General features: G+C 45.5%; 1 protein-coding gene across 1 annotated transcript; it reads right to left on the reverse strand.

Moving 5' to 3' along the window:
• On the reverse strand, positions 1-22,522 carry LOC139327921 (collagen alpha-1(XVIII) chain-like). The gene is made up of 44 exons (XM_070957949.1): positions 22,078-22,522; positions 21,805-21,996; positions 12,909-13,450; positions 11,411-11,491; positions 11,273-11,332; positions 10,671-10,746; positions 8,523-8,627; positions 8,180-8,235; positions 8,086-8,103; positions 7,745-7,951; positions 7,638-7,664; positions 7,455-7,517; positions 7,258-7,341; positions 7,121-7,171; positions 6,897-7,037; positions 6,705-6,758; positions 6,447-6,491; positions 6,229-6,291; positions 5,755-5,883; positions 5,597-5,659; positions 5,485-5,511; positions 5,194-5,292; positions 5,020-5,055; positions 4,841-4,927; positions 4,628-4,660; positions 4,479-4,514; positions 4,333-4,392; positions 4,057-4,134; positions 3,862-3,897; positions 3,712-3,765; positions 3,484-3,555; positions 3,329-3,388; positions 3,096-3,126; positions 2,850-2,903; positions 2,713-2,747; positions 2,479-2,604; positions 2,242-2,389; positions 2,090-2,154; positions 1,715-1,843; positions 1,597-1,629; positions 1,037-1,513; positions 747-944; positions 324-433; positions 1-226 (listed from the first exon to the last, which is right to left on the reverse strand). The coding sequence occupies exons 1-44, from the start codon at positions 22,520-22,522 to the stop codon at positions 13-15; spliced, it is 4,800 nt and encodes a 1,599-aa protein (XP_070814050.1). The 3' UTR covers positions 1-12.
• Between the last annotated feature and the right edge of the window lie 2,868 nt (positions 22,523-25,390).

Raw genomic sequence — 25,390 nt, forward strand, 5'->3', positions numbered from 1 at the left:
GTGTGCGTGCGTCTATCTCTTGGCGTGGCTGATGTAGCTGTTCTCAATGCACAGCACGGCGTAGCCGCTGGAGCAGCTGCTGGAGGTCTGCTGGAGCAGGCTGCCACTCTGCAGCGACGACGCCATGCCAGTCAGCGCCCGGTCACCCATACGCCACGTCCCGCAGAAGCCGTCCACATGCCGCTGGCCAGCGCTGGTTGACCCATGCCACATCAGCTTCTCTGGCCTGGGATAAAACAGAACGATTGAGATTTCACTTCAGAACATTACAGTAAATTTATAAGACTGTGTTCGATGTGCGTCGATCATGACTTCTGGCTCACCATGTGCTGTCACTGAGAACGTCTTTCCCATCGAAGGAGTAGATCGGCACATTGTCCTTTATTCTGCTGCCACTGAAGATGGCGTCCCAGCTGTCAAACAGAACTTCGTCCTGACGAAGATGAAGCAACACATTACGTGCAAGAATCTGGTGAAGTCTAGTTGTGCAATTAACTGACGAATTGAATTGAATGGCATTTTAGAATATAGACATGTGAGCAGTATCACTCATGTCATCTGACTCTTTCCAAAAAACGATCCCAGGCATGTCAAACTCATTCCACAAAGGGCCATGTGGCTGCAGGTTTTTCCTCCAACCAATCAAGAGCACGCAGTCTGACCAATCAGCTGTCAGCCACTTGGCCCTTTGTGGAATGAGTTTGACACCTGTGCTTTACATGGTTGAAAAAACCTTGGTCGGCTACCTTCAGGTTGACTATTGGCAAGCGGTCCCTGTCAGCCTTGCGGACGATGCTGTGGAGATCTTGGAGTTTGGCGGACAGGAAGGCCCGGAAAGTTCCCTTCATCCCGAGGGCCTGAGCCTGAGTGAAGCACATGTAGTCTGCACCGCGGATGCCTCGCATGAAGCCGGTCTGAGGGCTGTTCAGGGCAATCAGGTGGAGCTGTGGAAACATGCCCAGTAGTTATATTTGATTTTACAGTAAAACTAAAAAAAGAGATGTGAGAGTGATGGTTTAAAAGTGGCCTCTCGTACCCCTGGACCTGAAGTATGATGGTGGACTGGAGTGTCTGGCACAGGAGGTGGTGGTCTTCGCTGAGGAGTGACTGCGTAGGGAGTGTCCGGGGACGCAGGGCGTTCGTGGGGCGTGTGGACGGAATACCTACCGTCTGGTTGATTTAACCGGTCTGAGTAACTTGGAAACCTGGGATCTGAGGGGGCCGGGTACCGCGGATCCGGCTGATATCGTGTGTCAGGTTGGTATCGGGGATCAGGTTGGGTTGGGTATCGAGGATCAGGGTGGGTTGGGTATCTGGGATCCGAGTTTGATGGGTATCGGGGGTCCGGGTGTGTTTGGGGATGGTGGTCAGGCTGTGACTGACGCTCAGAGCCAGTGTGGACGGGGTTCTCAGGTAGCCTTTGGGGGTTGTGTGCGGAGGTGTCGGTGTCAGAGTGGTGGTCTGGAGAGTAGGGGACGACTGGCGGGGGCTCCACGGCTGCAACCTCATTACCCTGAAAATAATGTGTGTGATATGTTTTAAAACAGGATGCTTCATATGCTCCGAAAAAGAGAAAAAAGGAAAAATGACACTCACATCCTCACTGGGCAAAGCAATGTAGCTCCCGAGCTGAAAAAGAAAGGAGACAGCTGCATTAAATACATGAGAAAACATAAAAAACCGATGATTTATGATCGCAAAGGTGAAATCTTACGTGCACTTGGCGAACTCCATCTCGGACCCGTAAGTAGAGATCTGTTTGGTCTATGATGTACACCAGAGAGCCCTCAGGGTGTCTTCTAGCGGTGGCTGCCATGGTATCATAAGACCTCAACACTGTCACCTACAAACACAAAAACACACTGGTTGTGTAGCTGAAGTGTATTTTTCAGGCATGCTAGCGCTGTGTGTGTGGAGGGAAATGCTGGTCTGCAGCTATTACAATGAAATTTTGTACAGATATTCATGATCTCTGCAGCCATGCTCGCTAACATGGCCCCAGTGACAAAGCTAACACTTTGATGTGTAAATAATGTCCACCCTCTTAGTTTTCTGGTAAGAAACTGATGGTGGGGACAAGTTTTCTCACCCCTGAGGAGAGTCCAGGTAGCCCAGGTACGCCAGGTGGTCCCCGTGGTCCAGGAATACTGATAGCTGTCATTCAAAGGGGGGGTCACATCAGCTCAAATGAGACTGAATACACATGTTGAATATTTGGATGTGTGTATGATTCAAACTCACTGTGTGTGTCCTTGTAGCTTCCAGTTAGGAATGGTCCTGGAGGTCCAGGTGGACCTGGTGGTCCAGGTGGCCCATGATAGCCTCTCCCTGGATGTCCAGGTGGCCCCTCAGGGCCTGGTGGGCCAATGATGGAGTCACCTTTTGGGCCCTGATGGGACAAGGGCAGAGAAGAATATCGACTTTGTTATTTTTGAGCCTAATCTGGTTCCTTAAAGCTTTCTGTTTTTGAGATCTTACAGGTGGTCCACGCTCTCCTGGGGGTCCAACGCTGCTCCCTCCATAGCGGGGGTCATAATAGCCTCCACCCGCCTCTCCTTTTTGTCCCTTCAAACCTGGACTGCCTGTTTCACCTTTCATCTCATTCTAACATCCAAGAAATACAAACAATAAAAACAAAAATCCTCCCGCTGCTGAAGTTTAACCATAAACTATGAGCCATATATCAAAGAGGTCTACAGATCTGAGGCTTACCCTTAAAGTGTAAATGTCAATGGTTGACCCGAAACCTGGATCAGAAACAGGAATTTGAATTTGTCTATGTACTGAAAACATAAAACATCTGTTTAAAGCATTTTCAGCACACATGTGCGCAGACGAAGTGGTGCTACCTTGAATTTCAAGTGTCCCCGGTGGTCCACGATCACCTTTCTCTCCTTTAACGGCTATAAACATGAAACAGCAACGACATAATAAGTTAAAAACCAACAGTTTTATCTTTCCAGGAATAGTCTGACATCTTTAGAAACACCAATCTTCACTTTCTTGTTGTCAGTTGGATACGAAGATTGACCAATCTTCTCATCTAAGTGCATGAAACATTGCTTTTTCCTTTCACTCATTAAATATGAATTTACCTGGATAATACCTCGCGAAATCCTCGTATCCCTGAAATGAAAATTAAGATTATCCCTTCATCCATCAGCAGCAGCACATAATATGTTAATCTACTAATCTCATTTCCCACCCTTACAGTCAATTTAAATTCTCACTGAAATACAATAATAATTATTCCTCTTAATGTGTGGACATCAGTTTATTTTTAATTTAATGGACAGGCATGCGATAAAAGCTTCATGTCTTGACTCACTCTGCCGATGGGAACAGGAGGTCCAGGAGGTCCAGGGGGGCCTGGTGGACCTGGAGGGCCCTGGGAAACAATAAATATTGATCAGCGTGTTGATCGCCTGATCATAAAAGTGGCGCCAGCTTGGAAGCAAATGGGACAAAATCAGAGATACTCACAGGGTAACCATACCCAGCTCCACCGCCTGAATCTCCCTTCTCTCCTTTGCCGCCGTTCAGGCCTGGTCGACCCTGCAGTTAACACAGCATTCAAAATCTTTTAAGGCCTCTGTGTGTATACATCAAAAAACTTAAGGGTCTCCTAGTGGCAGCACTGACTTGTTTTTACCATTTTTAAATAGAATTGATATAAAAATGACATTTGACATTTGCAAGAAATCCACTCACAGGTCGGCCTGGAAGTCCGATCTCTCCCTTCTGGCCTGAAGGACCATATGGACCCTGAAAATAAAAATACAGGATTATTACGATGATTCGATGCTCTGGCTTCTGTATTATCAGCTAAAAAAATGTGGTCAATAAAAATGCAGTACTCACTGGAGGTCCCACAGGGCCAGGGGGTCCAGCATCGCCCTGTCAATAAACACGAGACAACTAAGCACTTCTTTTGAGTAACTGACGATCAATACAACCTGTAGATGCTTCAACTCCTGGAGCATAATTAAATATAAGCACGCTGGCATTCAGAAACTGCTAACAGCTCATTATCCAGTAATTCATGAGGGTTTTTACCGGCTTTCCTGACAGACCACCAATGTACAGAGGTCTCCCATCAGACCCCAAGATGAGACCAGGTTCTCCTTTCTCTCCCTGAACAAAACAATAGGTTTATGTTGAAATGAAAGAACGATCAATTCAAAGAAATTCTTGTCTATGTGGACATAAAGTGTTCTTCTTTGCAGGATGAATATATGTTCGCAGTGTACAATGCTGCAGAAAAATACATCCAACAAACATGTTCAGGGTGTAAAATGCAAATTTAATTCATTAAAATGTGAAATATCTTACTTTCGGTGCATATCCAGGAGAGCCTGTGTCTCCTTTGTCTCCCTTTGGTCCCACGGGGCCCTAAATGAAACACATAACACAGTGACTTTCTTCCATTTTCTCTTCTGGATTTCCAAACCGAGCATGACACTGATGGTGATACATACTGGGAATCCTGCTCGACCCGGAATGCCGCTTCCCCCCTGAGGACGAGAGAAGGATCACACATGAGGAGAAGGAACAAACATCCTGGAAACATGTTAAAATATCTTCAGCTTAGTGCAGTTTGTGGTGAGGCAGCTCGGGGACCACTCACCTGCCACCCTTCGCTCCAATATACGTCATTATACTACAGCAAGACAAAGTTAGGTCAGTTAGTGTGGAGGTGAACAAACAGCTGAGCAGGCAGTGTTAGTGAGTATCAGGAACTCAAACAGTGATTTAGTGATAAATGCAGGCTGTTACGTGGGGGTTAGATCAATGTTACATGTCCAGTCTCTATGTCTGTCTCAGACCTCCTCTGACTCACATCGCCTGTTGGCTGGTAGGTGATCTGTCCTGGTGGTCCAGGAGGCCCCGGAGGTCCAGGTGGTCCGCCATCTCGCCCGGGGAGACCCTGCCACACAAATGGACGTAAAATCAACCATAAGAGGAGGAAGCCAATATATCAAATATATTGATTGTTATACATTTTTGCACAGAACTCACCATCTCTCCTTTCTCTCCTCTGTCTCCCTTCTCACCCTACAAAATGAACACAAACAGCTATTAGTGCCATGAAAACAAGTGTAAAACCACATTATGTTTAATTGTGTCTAAGCCAGAGTGTTATTTACATATCACAGACAAAAACAACCGAGCAACAAATCCCAGAATTCCTACCAGCTGTCCGGGAAACCCGTCCAGACCTGGTATCCCCGGAGGTCCTCGTGGTCCCTCTGATCCTTTGTCTCCATGGTTGCCTGGCAAACCTGGCTTACCCTGGAAATCAAAATAAAACATTACTGAACAGTTCAATCTTAAAATAAAGCTGTCGGATAATTGTAAAAAAAACAATATTTCCCTCTGAAATGTAGTTGAGTACAAAGATGCATGAGAAGAAAATACTCATTTTATTTCTGTACAGTACTTGAGACAAAGAACATGAAGCCAAACAAACACTGTCGTACTCACAGGTAGACCTGCAATACCAGGTGGACCCTGGAAGACAGAACACAGGGCAACATGATTGAGGCGATCTGCTGTAAGAGAAGATCAGGGATCTCTCGTGTGTGTGATTGGATACCTGTGGTCCAGGTGGGCCCCTGAGTCCAGGCAAGCCATTGGTTGCATATCCATCCTCGTTATCCTGTGAGGAGAAGAGTGGAGGTTTGAAACAGAGACAAACCTCAGCAGACTTTAACCTCTGTGCATGCTCCCTCTTTATGTTTAACCTCTACTCACAAATCCACGGTACGGTGGCCCTGGTGGCCCAGGGGGTCCTGGGGGTCCAACTGGTCCCATGGGACCTGGAAGCCCTGCCAGCCCAGTCTGCCCAGGTGTACCTGACCTTCCTTGTTCACCCTGATCCCCCTGAGGTGAGAAGGAAAAAGGGTGTTTTATGTCTCTTTGCTGGATGACTGATCAAGAACAGTTAGACACACGTGTTAATGCAGCCGCAGCAGAATCAGTGGTGAAAAGTGGGTGATCGAAAGGCGGAAGGCGTGCAGAGATGGAAATCTAGAGGCGAAGCAGAATCCAGTGAGCCAGTGAGGAGAGTTTCAGGATATGCAGATTGAAGGGTGTGATTTGGGTTAGCAGAAAGTGGAATCATTAAAAACACATTAACTGGGGAAATGGAACCTGATGAAGTCTTAAGAAAAGAGAAGGAAATCATCAAAGCAGAGACCCCCCCAGTACCTGCGACCCATTACACACCGTAGAGGATGGAGTAAAGTAAGAGAACAGGCCCGTGAAAAAGGTGGAGTCTTGCGAGTCTTGCTAGAGGAAGACACCAAACATGGAGGAGAGAGTCTATCTGGGTGCACCCGCCACAAATCTGTCATTTGCATTTCAACCCTGATTCACAACATTCACACTTTTAAAGACGAGTCGCTGATTTGACTTTTAAGGATGAAAATTCAGACTGAATTCACCTTTTCTCCTGAAGGTCCTGGAAGACCAAGCTCACCACCGTCACCCTGGAGGTGAACGAGATTTTAAGAAAAAATGCACACACTTTTTTGCCACGTTAGCGGCGTTGCTCACTGAAATGTCTCAACAAGACTTGATGCCCAAAACTAATGACAATCTCATCTCAGCTGCTTATAAAATTTAGTTCAATGCGCCACTGCACTAAAGTACAGCCTCACAGAGCTGCTAGCATGGCGGTAGAGCAGTCTGCACATTCTCACCTTGATTCCAGGGAGTCCTGGTTGACCCGGTGAACCAGGAGGACCAGGAGGGCCCTGAAATGGCACACAGGATACACATAAACAATCAGTGTTTAATAGCTGATCAAAATCCTGCAAACGAGCAGTTGTTTCAGCTCCACATCACACAATGAAAACTGTGTCATGCTAAGTCAAAAAAGTAGAGCTGCTCACCGGTAGACCAGGGACTCCATCCTGTCCAGGTGGACCAGGAGGCCCGAAAGCTACTGGACCATTGGCTCCCAGTGCCACTGAAGTCCCAGGAGGCCCGGGAGGGCCGGGAGGGCCTGGGAGGCCTGGAGGACCACGAGCACCCTGGACAGCAAATCACAAAGTGATTATGTTGTGTAAAGAGCTGAGTTCAAAACCTTGTTAAATCTGAAAAATGACCGACTTACCCGGATTTTGTCCAAGTCTGGGAATCCTGAGCCCTCCATGTCAAAAAATGTCTACCAAAATACAAAATCCATAGAATACAGTGAGAAGTACGCCTTGACACAATAAACTCTGGCAGAAAAGGGAAGTGTGGACGTACTGGGCGGTCACCAGTGCCTGGTCCAGGAGGTCCTGGTGGACCAGGGGGGCCTCTGGGTCCTGGTTGACCCTGTCCCATCTCACCCTGGAAATATCCCACATTATCCCATTAAATAAATCATTGTGACATAATTAATTCAACTAATTCAAGAAACAACAGAACTCATCCATCCAACTTCTTCCACTCTGGACTGCAACCTTTTGGCCTATGGAGCCAGGACTTCCTGGATTTCCTGGGGGCCCTCGCGGCCCAGGGGGACCCTTGGAGCAGCAGCAAAAGAACGAAAAAAAACAACGTTCATTTGTTAATTAACTTGAAAAGCCGACAAGTCTATATTTAGAGAAAAATCTCAATCTGTTCATAAAAACAAAGATGCTTACAGTTTTCCCATCCTCTCCTGGATCACCCTGAAGGATCATCAACAATCAGTGAGTGAGGTTAATCGAAAAAAGGAACACACAACATTTGCCAAACACGCTTTACTCACAGGCTCTCCATCAGTCCCTGGGGGTCCTGCAGCCCCATCTGCCCCCGGTGGTCCGGGCGGTCCAGGGGGTCCAGACACCTGCTGCACAACAGAGCCGTCCCCAAGTCGAACTACCTCAGCTGCAGGCCCGGGAGGACCGGGGCGCCCGGGAGGCCCCTGAGCCCCACGTTCTCCCTTATTGCCGGGGTATCCGAAGCCAGAGCTACCCTGATGGGGAAGAAGACAGTGATATTCAGGCCTCTTCATCATGCTGCATCCTTCTTTCTTCCAGTTGTTCACTTAAAGGAATAAACTCTCCTCAGTGTGAACAAAGTTAATATAATAGACTGCAGGTGACCTACCTTTGCACCTTTTTCTCCCTGAAAGAAGAAAAAAAAGACAAATGTGAAGTGTTTGAAGGAGCTGATTGCAGCCGACTGAGTCATGCACGCAAACGCACGGGTGATCTCCAACCTGTCCTCCACCCTGGGAGGAGAAACCAGAGCTGGAGCCTGACTCTCCTTTAGGATTCAGGACCTTTACTCAAATAAAAGTACTAATTCTGTGTTCACTTGTCATTATTCTCCACGGACAGAAAGAAGCAAACTAAAGAATAAACTCTCCTCAGTGTGAACAAAGTTAACACTGCAGGTGGCCTACCTTTTCACCTCTCCCTCCCTGAAATGAAAAAAAAAAAAGGCAAACATGAAGTATCTTAAGCAGCTGATGACGCAGAGTCATGCACACAGACACACAGGTGGATCTCCTACCTGTCCTCCACCCTGAGAGAAATCAGAGCTGGAGCCTGACTCTCCCTTCGGTCCTGCGGGGCCGGTGTCCCCCCTTGAGCCTTTCTCTCCTCTGTCGCCTTTCTCTCCTTTAGTGCCGCTGGGACCTGACGGGCCTGTCGCATGACATGAGTCAGGGTTTGAGTTTCATGAGCTGAGCTTCGATGCGTCGTGCAGAGGATAGTAATCAGCACCACTTGCAAATGCATGCTCAAAATAAAAGCAAAAACAGACACAGCGACTGCACATTTTATGCACTGAAAGCATTTCATTAAGAATTTTGGAAAATCCGTTCTTTATAATTTGATTGTAAAAAAAAAAAAACCTTTGAACAGACACATGTACTACAATGTGATGTTCTGACAAGTACAAAATGATTTCTGGTCATGGAAACAAAACAAATATGCTGTGTATGGGGATGATTCTCCTAATTTTTGTCCTAAATTTGTGCATAAATCAGGTCACGCTGATCCAGCGATGATCAAATCAAATCAAATCAAATCAACTTTATTTATATGGCACTTTTCATACTTTATAGTAATACAAAGTGCCTCACAGGGGTTAAAAACAACAACATTATAGAACACTGTGACCCCAGTCAAACAGCACCAAAAGCAAAAAACCCAAACAAGTCTGGAATGAAGGAAACTGATGTGATGTGGAGTCAAAGTGACTCTGGTTGAATTGATGGTAGTCTGACACCATCTAGTGGACAATTTAGATCAACATCTATTCATAATGAGCACTTGCACATCCGCACTAAAACGTTCTTTGTTTTGTAGTTTTTATGTGTTTTTTGATGTAGGAAACTTGTCCAACAAGTCTCCATGTTTGGTTTTACCTTTACTGCTGCTCCTCACTCATAAGAAACCCTCTGTTTTGTCCCCCTGGCCATTATTACTTCATGGACTTGTTCAAGGATTCTTGGATTTATATCAGATTCCTCTGATTCATGAGGCCAAAAAGGCAAGATTGTAGAGGCTTCAAGTGATGAAAGTGAGAATAACGCTGATTTATTTAATGGATTAAATCACTTTTTAACAGCTAGTGTTGTGATTTGTGTTTTTAGACAGGACGGGCCAGGGCTAACTGGTTGGCTTGCTAACTTCAGTAGAAATCTCTGCAGCACAATACACAATAATTTTTGTTAATTTTTCAAAGTTTAAAAAAAAAATTCTCCATTAAATGTCCACCCAATATCAGGCTCAAATATTAATTTAGTAAAATGCAACATATTAGCTCAAAATCAGAGGAAATTAGATTTTGCAACCACGCAGGGCCTATATTAATGCTCAATCAAAGGATCACAAACCCATTACTAAAGACACGAACACGTAGACTCTGACTGCATCCACTGCAGCCTCCTATAGAGCAACTCACACTGAATAATTTGGGTCATCCACAGACTGATAAGGACCAACAAGATGTCAGCCAACCTCCACCAACATGCTCACAGCCCCCTTCCAACATAATGAGAAACTACAGCACCTGGAGGCACAACGCTCATTCTATGCTGCGATAGGATGGCCGTGTTGATCAGGACATAATGTTAATCTGCAATTCTGTTTGCCCCCAGCGACCCACCTCTTGGGCCTGTTGATCCAGACCGGCTGACATCCACCGACGGTGACTGAAACCTGACATCTAGAGTCAACACAAACACAACTTTAGCAGCAGCGTGCCTACAAGTGTTGGCTTGCAGAGCGGGGAATGTGCTGCCATGTTCACGTCTGAGGTGACGGAAAAAAGAAACTACTTTCAGAGCACGACTCAGGAGGATTTTCTAAATCCTTTAATGCATGTCCTTAAAGGACATTTTAAACCCTGAAGTGAATTTCCTTCTTTTTTATTAGCCACTTATTAAAGGCTGATGGCTATTAAACCGCACTTCTTTAAATATCCACCGGGGGGAGCTGAAATCACACTGTCGTGCTGAAGTCCCGCAGCAAAACGCCCCACACTTTCAGGTCCAGACAAGCCGCTTTACGCACATATTTCTAGATGAAAGCACAGTGATTCTGCAGCGTGGGGACGTCTCTTTGGCATTGGCTGCTGTATGATTAAAAACTTCCACTCTTTTTTTCTGCAGCATGTTTACTGTGTTGGGTCCCATGGCAGCCACACACTGAGGATTTGGGGTGATTCCACTGAGCTTTCACCTGTTTCTTTGAGTCTGGATCCTTGTGAGGTTATCAGAGGTGGTTCAGGTACTGGCCGGAAGGAAGGAGGCGTGGTCTGGAAGAAGAACAGAATAGTTCAAAATGGTCATTGCTGCCACTGCCAGCATAAATACCCAAACTTTACTTCCCCATATCAGTTTGCACTGATTCATTTCTACATTCTGAACAATATTTTTGCACAGAGGCTACTAACAGTTCAATGTTCAACATATTACATGACCAGTATCCCTGATCTAGACTCTGAAACAGTGAACGACTGAACATGCAACTCGTTGCAAACTCATGCGTCTGGGCATCGGGTTCTGCAGCGAACTGAAAAGTTGCATGCAACATCGTGTTCAAACTTCTTCAAACAAGGCTTAACTAATACACGCTAACGTGCAGAAGTGATTCTCATCCACTTTATTTGTTTCTTTGAACACAGTGTGAGGATTTGCTTCATCTTCGATTACATTTTCTTGAATAACAGTGTGCTATGCTATGACTGAGTGCTGACTGCAGTTACATGAGGTAGGCATGCTGGGAAGACTCCCAGCATGCACAGGGGCAGTGGATTAATGGACATAAGATTTTTAACTGACCCTCACAGTGTGTCCTGTCTGTCTCCTGTCGCTTTCGCCGCTGCCGAAGTCGCCGGAGGCCTGCGAGACGGAGAGACAAAGACGTTACACAAAAGCATCCACACACTTGGACTGAAAGGCTGAAAGACAAACACTCACAGCGTCAGAGTCGTCCTCGTCGTCACACAAGCGCTCAGCTGCCCGAGGGTTTCCCACCACTCTCAGCTCCGCAATCTCACCCTGAAAACACACAAACACACGCAGAGTGAATGCATTTTATTTCACCGCGATGACAAGACTCATTGTTTGTCATGACTTAAGCTTCCTCTGAAATCTCCGAAGAGATGGGAAGTATGAGAGCAATGACTCATGCAGAGCAGAATATTGTGTCAGCTGTCTTTGCCACTCTGTCTTCTTTGCATGACTCTCTTAAACCCTCGACCGGGGGCCATATTTTGCTTTTTAACATGATCCACACAGTGTGGAGTCAGAGTGGGCTTTATGACGCTTGACGAGGGAGAATATTGCACCTTAGAGACCAGTTTGTGCTCTTGAAATTGTTAAATTTTGGGACGAAAAAGCCCAGAGATGCAGCAAAGAACAGAGCAGAATCACATAAGTTTGGCTTTTATCACGATTCACATCAATTTCTCCACTTAAAAAGCCACAAGACTGTTACATATGGTCACAGGTGCAAGCTGAAGGTCAGAGGTCAAAGGTGAGAGGGGTCAAGCAATAGATTTACAAGGATGAGGAGGGTTAAGTCTGCCCTTCCTGCTGCTTGTGACCCAAACCTGCCGTGAGGTGTGACATTAAAGAGGGATCTGAGGTCAGACTTCCACGCACACACCTGCTCTTTCAGCACAGTGTTTTATTCTGACTAATGTCCCGGGGGTGACATTTGGAGGAGGATACGTTACTGGGTTTCTGTCAGGGATGTGATGAGCAAACATCTCTTGAGCACTTGAGCATTTCCTCTGCTGGCACCCTGGAGTTTATGGTTTGAAGACTGACTTCTCTTCCAAATGCTAGAGCTCAAAATCAAAGCGTTAATCCTGTAAAAGCGATCGTTTTGTTCAGCAGATGCATGATAAATCTCACAGCAGACATGTTCTTTTACTCATTAAAGCTGGTCTTTTAACAATCATGCATACTTACTAGGCTTCTTTTTTAAATATTTCAGTGTTTTCTTCTCTCTGACACTTGGTCGTTTTTCTATTAACTGTGTGGTTTTTTAACTGTGTACTTCTCTAATGCAGGACGACGCTGTCCAGGTCTTCATTGTGCCCTCATCTTGTGAGATTTTTATGGGGGTCGGGACCCTCAGGTTTGGAACCAGTGAGATTGTGAAAGACTTAAAGGTACTGTGCAGAGTTTCTGACAGTAAGTGCTGCTGTGGTGAAATGTTTTTATGAGGACCCATTTTGCGGAACACATTCCTACTGTCAGTTTCACCATATTGCACTGATTGACAGTCAGTGTTGGTAACACCCAAAGAAGTGCAGCAATTCACCCGCAAAGGCACTGAAGGAGAAGTAAACAATGCATGACTTAGAATATTCAAATGTGGAAATTATTCTCCATTTGGCATATGTAAAAAAATAACCATTCTTGACAAGGTTCAACTCCACATTTGTACCTTAATTTCAAACATTACCTGGAACTTGTCAGGGTCGGCTCCTCCACCTTGACCCACGAAGATCCCTGCCCCCGTGTCAAGCTCCATGAGATCTGGCGAACGCTCAAACTTCACCACCTGTGGCTCAGAGTCGCAGCCCTGGTAGAAAGTCACCTGCTCCTCGAAGACGGCCAGCGAGAAGCGAGACCAGGTGTCCACCAGGCTCGGGACGTCAAAGCTGGCCGCCTCGTAAGAAGCCTCGGAGTCGGGCTCAGTGTAGAAGAACTGCACCTTCTGGCGGCCGGACTGCACGGCGCTGAGCTTGACACCGATGTTCATGAGCTTCTGAGGCCCGTCAGTGATGGAGAAGAGGACGGAGGCGGCGGGAGTGGAGGGCTTGATGTGGAAGATGAGGGAGAAGTGGCGGTAGAAAGGGTTGGGGACGTGGGCCATAGCCGGCTGGCCCGACACTGCCGCAGGGGTGAAGACGTAGGCCACCTCCCCCCTCGGCCCATAAACCCTGGTAATGTCATCCGGTGGAGGGTCGCCGATGAGCTGCATCAAAGAGACACCGCTGTCCGCTGCAGGAACGGCAGAGACAGGAAGTTTAGAGTCAGAAAGTTGATACGACCAAAAAAAAAAGAAATTAGTCAAGTGCTGCCTTCAAGTGCAACCTGAATGAATGATAAATAGGGAAAATATGAGCAAGAAAAGTCAATTTTCTCTAGAAATCACCAGCCACCAAAAAACTACTTTCAATATAGGGCGTATTTTCTTACTATTTCCCACCAAACACAGCACTAAAAAGTTGAATTTATGCACTTGAAGTCAGCAAAAGAGTCAGTGTGAAGCACAGAAATGATCAGCAAATCACAAGTTCTTTGGAAAGGAAAACTTTGAAACTGGACGACAATCGATCCAATGTGTTTCCAGTGTGTGAGAAGCTTCGGTAGAGCTCCAGGAGCTGCTACATGTCCCTTATTATGGTTAAATTAAGTCATTTCTTCTGATTGAAGAGTATTTTTAGAGATCTCAAGACAAAGTACAGGTTAGGATGTGATAAGACTGAAGTTTCCACTGCAGGACGTGAAGAAAAACGAGATGAGACTCAGCTCGACCATGACGAGCGTCTCTGAAACAACAAACTCTCAACCACACTGACCCCGCGGGTCAAACAGCAAACCACAGTGGGATCTAAAGGGGTAACAGAGCTTGTTGGGTCACTGAAAAGTGTCCTGGAAGAAGCTGTGCTTACAATTTCTGTCACTTTTGAAACCAGGCAATTTCACAATCATGCACACTTTCTACACTAACTGGCCAGGTGTGCATTTACTTCATTCTCAGTTAATGCAGCAACATCTTTTTTGATTATTCTATGTCCAAATCAATAAGAGCACTTCATCTTATAAGCTTGTAAATCTCAATCTGCTGAGAAACCTGTAGCTCTCAGACAAATATTGAGGAGTAAAAAATACGCTTCAATTTCTGTGAAACTGGAGGTCAGATTCATGGAAAAACTGCTGATGTTTCAGTTCCCATAGAAAGAAAGAGTCCAAAGGGAAACGAGCAGCAGCCCTGAGACCAATGACTACGTTCTCATAACTCAGCATCACAAGGGAGAAAACGTTTTGGCCTGACAGACGCTTCCACTCAGCGCTCTCCTGAGGACGGCCTGTCATCCTACATTCATAACGGAGAACAACAATCTGTGCGTAAAAGGTTAAGGGTCGCAGAGGTCAGCGGTCGGGGGGTTTCCCAAGTTTTCTCAATGATGTGAACATATGAAATAGAACTTTTTTACGTGGTACACTCCTTAGTTTTGCTGCTAATTGGTCATGAATCAAAGTGCTGGATCAGCTAATATCATATCACCCATTACATTAAAGTATAAAATTATTGTTCCTACAGGACACAGGCTGTTAACAGTGTCTGAAAACTCTCATTCACACCTTTCCACCTGCTCAGGGCAAAGTCACATTATGTCAACCAACACTCTGCAATGGAAAGTTACTTGATGTGACAACCAGCTAATAACCTGCTGCACATCTGCACAACCCAACGGGGAGTAATACTCAACACATGTTCACACGCACGCAAACAGCTATGCACACAGTCCCTGTTGCCTGAGTGCTGGTTATGTTGTCTGGACCTGCACAGCAGTTACAGCTAAGCCTGCATCCTGTGGGATTTCACCCAGTTGGAGCTCAAGCAGGGCGTGCCGGGTGGTCAACTTCCCACTGAGGGCACCTGCTGTTGGTTAATCTCACTGTGACACAGCTGCTGCAGCTGTTGCACGGATCAGGTGGGTTATTTGTGTAGAATTCAATTGAAATGATAAATGACATTCAGGAAAACGTCCTCTTCTGCACCAGCATGTGAATTTGTTAACTGAATCCGATTTTCTCAAGCCGGGTCCTGTTTCACTTCATACATTCACATCTGGAAGCTGTCCAGTCCAACCACAGCTCTCCTACTAACCAGGCCCTTCAGCCAGTGGTGGTTAAGGCTCCCATGAACAAGAGCCACATCTGCCAGCTGTTCTTTCATGCCAGTAACACTGTGGGTACAAGACCATTATATAACAATTACACACACTTTTCTAGTTCTTTGTATCAGAGTTTGAATCAAATCTGAATGCATTTATGTGTTTCCTGTGTTTCAAAAGGCAAAACAAGCCTGATTCATAGCAGACGAAGCAGAAGACACAAGATAATTTCACTAATTTGGGCTTTGAAAAGTAAATAAACCGCAATACTAGCTTTATTTTTATTAGTTAATCAGCTGATTTGCTGATTAATATGTCAAAACATCATTTAGCATCAATGGGAATATTCATTTTGTCACATTTCAATATGTGTGTTGACTCGAATCTATAAATAGATATTATCCTCAGAGCATGTGTTATAGTGTAAAAAGGGGGAAATGTCATAATGTAGAGGTCAGATGGTCACATGGGCACTTTTAAAACCAACATCAACCAGTTAAACTGTAAATTGGTCTCAAATTATCCAGACATTTGGCAGAAAAATAAACATAAATCAGTGTAACTCTCCTGTCTTGTGACCCTTCTTGTGGATTCAAAAACCAAATAAATTCAGAGCCTGAGACTGAGATTTCAACTCAGATACAGAAAGTAGAAAGATGTGTGTGTTTGTTATATAACAGCCCAGTAACCACAATGATCGTGGTGTGAAATGATAGTCGTTGGCTGCATTGGTGGGAAAGCTGTGGTCGGACTGGAACCTTTCCTTCAAGCTTCACCACTGATGATATTATTGACACCGACACAATCTTATCAACACATTCTTAAAATGCAGCTAGGTACATTTAAGCCTGTTGTCCTGGTCTGGGTTTGATTTTTACTGGTCTCTTATTTCCACTTAAGGAGAAATCTGAATGCTGCATCTTTTATTTACTGTTGAATACCACCAAGGCTGACCTTTTAAAGCTTACATTGAGTCGGTAATCAGCTGTTTCTTTGACTTGGCTGCTCTCCAGAGCACAGATGGAAGCCTGCATGACACCCAAATGTGAGAACTTTGCATCTGAAACTATCATCATGTTAACCCAGATGTCTGCTTATGGCTTCTTTCCCTGCTCCTGCCTCCCTCCTTCCTCCATGCCAACAGGACCCAGTGTATGGAACAACCACATACAGCTATGTCTCACAGCCCCGAAGGCATCGGCAAATGAAAAATGACCTCATGCATTCTGTTACAGGGGATTACTGAAGAGCCATGTCTGTATTTTCCAACATTTCACCACAGAGAAATTCTATGCCTGTTTGACTGTGTGAAGAGAAAAGATGGACAGATGGACAGACGGAGGCAGAGGAAGGAAATGCGTGTCAGATGTCCATGGGAAAGTGGACCATGAGGGACTCTAAGAGGATGAAGCACACAGGCAGACTCAGTCCCAAAAGCCTGCACGGACATGACATGCCAGTTTAAACAGGCTGAAATGTCATTGTGTGACTAATGGACTCCCCCAGAGGTTCAGGAGTGTAAAGTGCCCCCCCGGGGGGAGGAAAACTGTTTCCCTGGAGGCGAAGAAACAAAGAGAAGAGGCATAAGAAAAACTTGCATTTGCATGTAAAATCTGCAGATATGTTGGGATGCATCAATCTGATACTCCAAATTAACATCTGCCTGATGCACAATACGAATTATCAAGAAGAATAAACTGATTATCTTAATGACTGCAACTGCATTAAGAGCTGCATGTGAAAGTCGTTTCCAGGTGACAGGGTGGCGCACTTGTGTGGCCGCACTGTCCTGGAAAGTGGAGCAGAAACACATCAAGTGCTAACAACGGCACACCACGCAAGCAAGCAGAGTGCAGCGTGCAAAAGAGTTTTACGAGGCCGAATCAGCGTTTGACTCTTCAGCAGCACAAACGTGATGACATGCCCGCAGAAGCATCGTGCAAAGGGATTATAACTCCATCCAGACGGCAAAAGAACAAAGCTGACAACAACGAAAATTATGGTGTTTCTTGTGCCGGACGACTCTTCATGTGGTTAAAAGCATAAACAGCTCAAGCCTCACAACATACTGCAATGCCAAACTCATATTTGATCTCCAAATTGGCCGTTCCACATCTGCACAAGGAAGCATTCCATTGAAAACACTGCAGCAACTACAGGAAAAGGCAGCAGACTAGACAGATAATTCAGAGACATCATATACAATACAATTTTTTAAGAGGAGTGAGCATGTCAAGTATTGGTATTTTTGGAGGATGACTTTTCATAAACGCCTTTATTTAAAGAAACTACAGTGAACTTGAGTCTCGGGCAAAAGTAAAACCTGCTCATTCCTCAACCATAATTAAACAAAAACATGTCTGACGACTTGTATGAGTAACCTTGGTACTTTTAGGTTGTTGCATGCAAAAGATTAAGGAACATTACAGTATTATCAAAGCATCCTTCAACCAGCTTCAGTCCCTTTAAGTAATAGCAAGCTAATTCAATAATCTGATGTGAAAGAATCTGATGTATTTGCTTCAGACAGGCTGCTTCTCGATCTTAAAACAAGACAAAAATGCAGCGCCAGTCCAAACTCAACCAACAAGTGACTCCACGGCCAATTAGCTTCAAGCATTAACACCTCCAGCTGTGGTTCTACCCACTTGGGACCGAACCAGCTGGCCTGAAAAGCCGGGTGGCATCAGTCGACACTTCAAACGGAGGCTGTGGCAGCTGACATGTCTGCAGCCTCCCTCTGCAGGCCTTAATCCGTGTCTGAATGATCCGAGCTGAGGGCAAATTAAAGTTGACTGATGGAGTGGGGGGGTCAGCAAGCGATTCTTTCAGCTCACATGACATCAGCTGGATTTTGTCTTTGTTCCCATCAAGCTTTTTCTCAGACCTGCAAGGTTTGAAATACTTCTTGGCTGCAGTCCAGATTAAATACGTGTGAAGAATTCAGGCAGTGTGGAGAAAAAGGTTTCAACTGCCAGCGTCTCGAGGAATGTGTGTATCCTTTGCTTTTATTTGCTTTTTTATGCCCAAGTGACATACAGTGTTAAAAGAGCTACTGATTTTCAGTCTCCAGCATGTGTTAAGCTCAATAAAGACAGTTCACCATTGTAGGAAATCTGCTTATTTGCCTTTAGATGAAAAGACTGATACCACTGATACAATCGCTGGCTCCACGCGAGTCACACATGCAACTAGCCTGTTTGGAGAACAATGAATAATCTAACACGTGCAGGCTAACAGTCCCCATGTTTCCAGTCTTTGTGCAAAGCTAAGCTTACTGTCTGCTGGATCCAGCTGCATATTTCCTGTGCATGTATGATTCTGAGGGAGTATGAGTCAATCTTTTGATCTAACATCTGAAAAAAGGCTAATTTCAAGCAAACAGGAAGGACTCTGATAAATTAATGGTAACTAATTGTAAATTGGCCCAATGTGCAGCTTTAAGCCCTTCGGCTGACTGTGAGCCACTTCTCCTGACAGACAGGGTTTTTCCCCGCTCGGATAAAAGTCTCTCTCAGGCTTTGCTGCACTCTCTGTCCCTGCTCATCCCCTAATGGTCGGCCGGACACTCGATTACCACCCATCAAGTGTTACTGGTCGAGGGGGTGGGCGACTGGCCGTGCCCTCTGACCTCTGGCAGAGACTCCGAGCCGCCCCGTCTCATCCCAGTCACAAGGCTCCCTTGTACTTACCTCGACACTGTTGCCCTTTCTCCCAAACCAAGCACACAATCGCCACACTCTTTCTTCGGAGCGGACCATTTTCCCACCCACAGCCGCTATCATAAATGCCATCCCCAACCCATCCTCTCAGCCACAGATGGCCTGATTGTTTCCCTCGCTGTGACTCGGGAAGCTAAAACACCACTCACCTCTAAATCCACACAAAATTCCACACCAGCTGATCAGAAATGATGAAATATGATGACAAACAGATAACCCGGGACAGAAATGCGTGACTGGCATGCAGGAGTAGGATGTGACGGGAGGAACAGAGTGATTATTGCTCCGCCAGCATCTTCCCTGGAACCCCTGATAATACATAACAGAGACCCGAAACGTCTCTTTTCTCCTTCTTCCTTTTCCTTTCTCTGCAGGTGAATGAATGAAGTAGCCAATGCAGGTGTTTGGAAATTCACACCCAATAAAAACAGTCTAATGACAAGAACACTGGTGTTTCATATGTGCAGCAGCATAATGTAAAAAGTGTGCATTCATAGAGTTCCCTGTAGGGTAAAACATGCTCTCGTTCAACATACTTATCTGTGTTTTACAGCTTTCCTAATCTTAGCTAATAATGGGTTATGTCTGAGTTTAGAGGTTATCCAAACAAGAGTTTCTGCCACTTCAACCTAAAACATTTACATTAAATATTCCTGTGGGAAGATGTGATAAATATGGTTTCATGTAGCAAAGTTAACCCCTGAACCCTCCCCTGGTGAGGACTCCATGCTGCGCAATTTATGAAGCCACTAAAAGGCTGGACATGGGCCTCTGGAGCATTTCCTGTCTTGAAGGTTTATACTCAGGGAACGGGTAACTCAATATAGAACTCATTTCAAGTGAGTTAATGTGTTTGATGCAACCAGGATGGACTTGGCTGCACATAAACATATAGGAAGTGGAAGCTTTTGTTGTGCTTTGGTATTAAAAGCTGCAACTAAGAACCTGGAACGTTGCTGTTGCTGACCATTGCTGACTTATCATACAAAAATGATGCTTTTGCAGATGTAGCTCTGCACTGTGCAGTTGACGAGACAATCACATGAAGGTGGCATGCAGCCCGGGGCAGCGATGTGAGCTCAGGTGTTGCATCATGCATTTGTGCTGAACAACCTCCTCTGGACATCTGCAATGACCATACTGCTCATTTTGCATGTTTCATCCCATTATGTGCACATTTGTTTGTACTTTACATTATTGGCAACCATTTTCCACCATCCAGGCATCACTTAGCTCAATGCATCCGCTGATGTCACCATGTCTTGAAATTCAACCTGCAGAGACTTGAAACATGCCTGAGTTTCGACATTTATCACAGTAAACACCATCTGCTTTTATTTTTGTCTGTTAACTTATTGTTGCATGCCATTCAAATCACCCTGCACATACAAAATGCAACAAAAGGGCAATTTAACAGCAATAAAAGCAGACATGGTGTTGACTGTAATGAATACCTGAGGGGGGGTCTTGTGCATAAAGCCTTCTGTGGCTCAAAAGGGAGCTGCGTGAAGTCTGATAAATGAACTCACGTGACATCACAGTCAGTCAGCATCAGTTTGGTTTGGAGACTACAAGTTTGAAAATAAAATCTGTGGAGTTCTCTGCAGCTGCTACTTGTCTCTGCTGCAGGCTACACTAGCTGCAACTAGCATAACACATCAGAATCTCAGACTGAACTGTCAGCAGTCAGGTTGCACTGTGGGTAATATAGGCACCAGGTTTTAACAAGGAAGAACAGACTTGTCTCTGGTTCAGCTACATTGATTTTCTACTTCCTGACAATGTTACAGGAGTGCAATATTAAATCAATGGCCAATGGTTGGCTCATAGGAGTTAAAAAAATGCTTAAACATGTAAAACACAACAACGTGGTTTGAAAATGGGTCAGCTGCAATGTAAAGCACTTGAAATTGCAATAAAAGTGGCTAAAACATGCAAAAATCAACCATTAGATTGTATCCAGAACAGCAATATGTGCTTTCACACGTGTGTTACCAAAACAAACACCGCACAAACACACACAGACCAACGCTTGGACATCAACAAAACGTGACGTGACACCGGGTTCAAAATGTATCACCAAACTGGATACATTCTAACCCGCCAGGGTTACCTTTCCAGTTACTAACTGACACGCACGCAGGACGCCCGGGCTCCTGCGCTCTTTCAGGCAGGAGGTGACACTCCACCGGGAGACGCCCATTTTCCAGAGACGCCCAGCAGCTGTCCTGCAGCACCTGGCAGAAGCTACGACAGGGCAGGTGCGGGGGCGTGGTGGGGGAAGGGCACCTGGGCGCCAGCAGGAGGCAGAGGAACCACTCTGCGCTGTGGTGACATCCCTCCCTTGTGAGCCATGCCCACTCCCGTAGGACCACCCCCACCTCCTCCACAGATGTGTGGTTGAAAAAGTTGGGCAGTGTGAAAAATTTTGGCTGTTTGCCAGAGCAAATGGACCAATCAGAAGGCACAGGGAGACAAGGTGGGTCAGAACCATTGATGCGACTATCAGTGGGGGATAACGTGGAATCCAAAACACTCTCAACAGTCCCATTGACTTCAAAAACGTCATCTAAATTCCTGGTTACACTGCTAGGCAGGATTTTATCACCTTTCAAGACCATCACTGATTCTACATCTGACCCAACATCAGCCCTGGGCCCAGACACATCCCCTTCCCTGATCCCAAAACCCTCCTCCACCCTCTGCCCACTGAAACCACTTGTATTACCCATTGTGTTAGGGTTAGCGCTCTCCACCTTCTCTGTCAGGCCTCCATTAGTAGTCCTGGCGGTCGTGGTCACATCCCACGCCTCGACAAACTTACGGATTCCTGTGGCCACGCTGATGATTTCTTCCCCAACCCCGGATAAGTCATCCTCCTCTTCCGTCTTCTTTGTGGCATCTGATGTTGTGGTGGCACCTGATGTTCTTGTTGTCATGGTGCCACCTGAGATTCCTGTTGTCACTGTGGTGCCTGTAATTTCTGTTGACGTGGTGGCACCTGAGAGTTCTGCTGGAGAGGTGGCACCTGATATTTCTGTTGGCGTGGTGGCACCTGTCATTCCTCCTGCTGTGGTGGCATTTGATGTTCCTGCTGCCGTGGTGGCACCTGAAGTTCCTGTTGTTGTGGTGGCACCTGTCATTCCTCCTGCTGTGGTGGCATTTGATGTTCCTGCCGCCTTGGTGGCACCTGAAGTTCCTGTTGTCACGGTGGCATCTGAAGTTCCTGTTGTCGTGGTGACACCGTTCATTCCTGCTGCCGTGGTGGCATTTGTCGTTCCTGTTGCCGTGGTGGCATTTCCCATTTCTGTTGGCATGGTGGCATTTGTCATTCCAGCCTCCACTGGGGTCTCTGTGGTTGATTCTTCATTTAAGAACCATAACCAGGCCTCCAAGTTCCCAACGCAGAGAACAAGGAGAAGCAACCACGTCTGGATCCTCAACATGCTGCTGGCTCCTGCAACAGTCCTCCAAGTGTCTCAGCCTGCAGCAGCACTCCACACAGTGCTCTCACTGTTTCCCACAGAGCCACCTGTTAGCCAGCCGGTCAACAGTTAAGTCCAAGCTGTTCAAGGGCCACTGAGCATCCACTGAATGAAAACAGAGACATAAAAACTCTGCTCACACTCAGACACCCTCCCTCTAGATCTCCCAGTGCATGGCTGCAGCAACCTCATGAAAAAGCACTTCCATGGACAGGGGGAGACCCAAGTGAGGAGGCAGGCTTGCTCCACTGATGCTGGAAGTCATTGGCTACTCAGAGTTGCCCCAACACACACTAAAACTCCTCCCCTGTGTGAGCTGAAGAGTGGGTCCCTGAAGACGTTTTCTTTAGCATGAAGAAAAAGCAGGCAAGAGTTTGTGTTACCACAACGACACACCCGTCCTGCACAGAAATAACCTTTGGTAAAATGTGAAGCTTTTAAAAATATACAGGCCATAATAAACCGGTTTAGCTCACATTGTGCTCAGTGTCCGAAAGTTGTCATGCATATCAAAATGAATGTCAGGTTCAGAAGAGGAAACGCTGAACTGCAGGCTGCTCAAGTGTCTAACAAACAGTAAGAATTTGACTAGGTTTTTATTTCAGAAAGGTAGCAGGAACACTTGACCAGCCAGTGGAGCAAGACTTAATAAATTATCTCAAAAGCAAAACACGCAGTTCGTTTGTCAAAAAATAGTTCCTGTGTGTTACTCCCCAAGAACCCCAAATTGTTGTTTTTGCATTTCTTCTTGTGTGCATGCTAATTAAAGAAGATGCAATCTATTTAATCGATGAGATTTAGACGGGCTGGAAAGCATATCTTTCAACTTAGCTACCTGCCTCCCCCTGCTTCCAGTTGTTATGCTAAGATAAGCTAATCAGATGGCTACAGCTTCATAAGTGTACAAAAATCAGTTGAAAATGGCTTTTCATGGATTTTCTTTTCTCCTCCCTTGCAGCGTGGGACAAAGGAGAGAACAAACATTCAGAAAATTATCATCAGACCATCGGTTTCCCGAAATTCTCAAGTTTGAAATATATCACAGACAACTGTCCTCTCCTTTCATATCATTATGTTTTCCCAGCAGCAGAGTCACCGCTCCAAAATGACTAACATACAAGCAATGTGGCTTTTTTCTTAATGATCCTTTCATTTTGGAATAAAACCATAAGGGATGTTTTAAGAAACAGAGAGCTTGCCTTGAAAAACAGAAAGACATTACAGACTGACCGAGCCAGCCATGAGAGGGAAGAGAAAAGCTGTGGTTCGCTACCTGGAGGTCACAAGAGGTCACACGACTGATCTTTGCATGCATCTTGTACAATACTGGACAGTTTATCATCTTTAGGTGACTAAAAGTTACCTGAGATGAGGGTTAACAGGTGCACGTGGCTTCACATTCACCAGAAAAAAAAAAGGTTGAGAGGCACTAAAATAAAGGGCACAGCAGCTGACAGGTTAACGTGGGAGGATCAGGCTGACACTGACCTGCAGCACAAGAGAAATCAGTCTGTTGCTGTTTCAAACAACAAGAAAAAGGAAAAGAGGGCTTTGGAATAAATGTGGTGTTTAGTTACACAATCCTGACGCATCGGCAGGATTTATGACCAGTGGCTGCAGTGATGTTGTGTGCAATGACAAGATCAGCTTTCTGTTACTTTGCATGTATTCTGAGTAATAGCAGCAGCAGTGATGATTGATGGACAGCAGCTGAGAAAGAGAGGCAGCCGGGGAGGGCGTATCTGATTGGATCGATGTCTTAAGCTCCGGTCCCGGGGGAGCGACTCCATTGCCTCATCGGAGAAAATCCTTGGAAAATGTACCACTTCCAGGTTCTCACAGATGGGCGATAAGAGAAGGGAGGGGACATACCCCTCTTCTCCCAGGCCGCCTCCTCCTCCACATGGCCCCGCATACCCCCATCATCCACCTACCCACCTCATCTGCCAAGCTAGGACATCCAGCTGTTCCACATTCCAGCCCTCAGACCTCCCACACCCACGCTGCATGACATTTGGAGGTTTGGAAACTGCAGCATCTTCATAATTTCGCCATTCATATGACAGTGCTACTGCTGTCAGCGTATGCGCTGAATGCATTCTGCTGGACACTGAACAGGAGTGAGAGAAAAGAGGAAATGTTCTTCGGCTTGAGAAACAGATTGGAAGCTGTGGGGAGTGAAAGCCAGCTGTCACAGATGAAGAGTTTTGGCTCGGAGGTCTGCAAAGAGAAATAAGTGCATCAGCTTTTCTTTAAAGCCTCTGAACAGAAGAAAGTTTATCTCTTTACGATGGTTTACACTTCACTTCACGTTTATTATCTTTCTAATATCTGGGACAGATCAGCAAAGGAAAAGCAAATATCTTCCAGTCTGCCAAATACATTGGTTACTGTTTGCAGCCCAGCGAATCAGCACAAATTATATGCTCCACTAATGCATAACTAACGCATGAGTAATGATGATTCAAGGCAATTAAGGCGCATATCCTGAATTCCTGTAACTAAACTTTAAGAAATTATCAGTTTCATCTATCAAACTGCTCTTAAATGACATAAAACACTGAGAAATACACTAAATTCAACCTCTCCACGAGTATTCAAATAACTAAGCGTCTCATGCTCACATGCGGAACATGGGGACAAAATCCTGCTGAAGATGATCTTACTTGATCTGATCTACTTAAATAAAGTGGACCTTATGAGGTGAAAACTGGCAAAATCTGAAAACCATGAGCCTCTGCTTTATTCTGACAAATGAAAACAGTTCACCAGGAAGCACGGAAATCCCACAGACAAGCAATAAAACAAAAGCTTAGATGCCATCTTGCA

This window comes from Chaetodon trifascialis, chromosome 24 (assembly GCF_039877785.1).
Source record: "Chaetodon trifascialis isolate fChaTrf1 chromosome 24, fChaTrf1.hap1, whole genome shotgun sequence".
In the NCBI taxonomy this organism is placed as follows: Eukaryota; Metazoa; Chordata; class Actinopteri; order Chaetodontiformes; family Chaetodontidae; genus Chaetodon; species Chaetodon trifascialis.

Excerpts from the sequence above, each read along its gene's own strand:
- LOC139327921 (XM_070957949.1), bottom strand. The coding sequence starts at position 22,522 with ATGTTGAGGATCCAGACGTGGTTGCTTCTCCTTGTTCTCTGCGTTGGG. Across the intron at positions 5,884-6,228 it reads ACTTTACTCCATCCTCTACG|GGGGATCAGGGTGAACAAGG; the intron begins GTGTGTAATGGG and ends TTCTCACCTCAG. Across the intron at positions 2,155-2,241 it reads AAGCTACAAGGACACACACA|CTATCAGTATTCCTGGACCA; the intron begins GTGAGTTTGAAT and ends TTTGAATGACAG.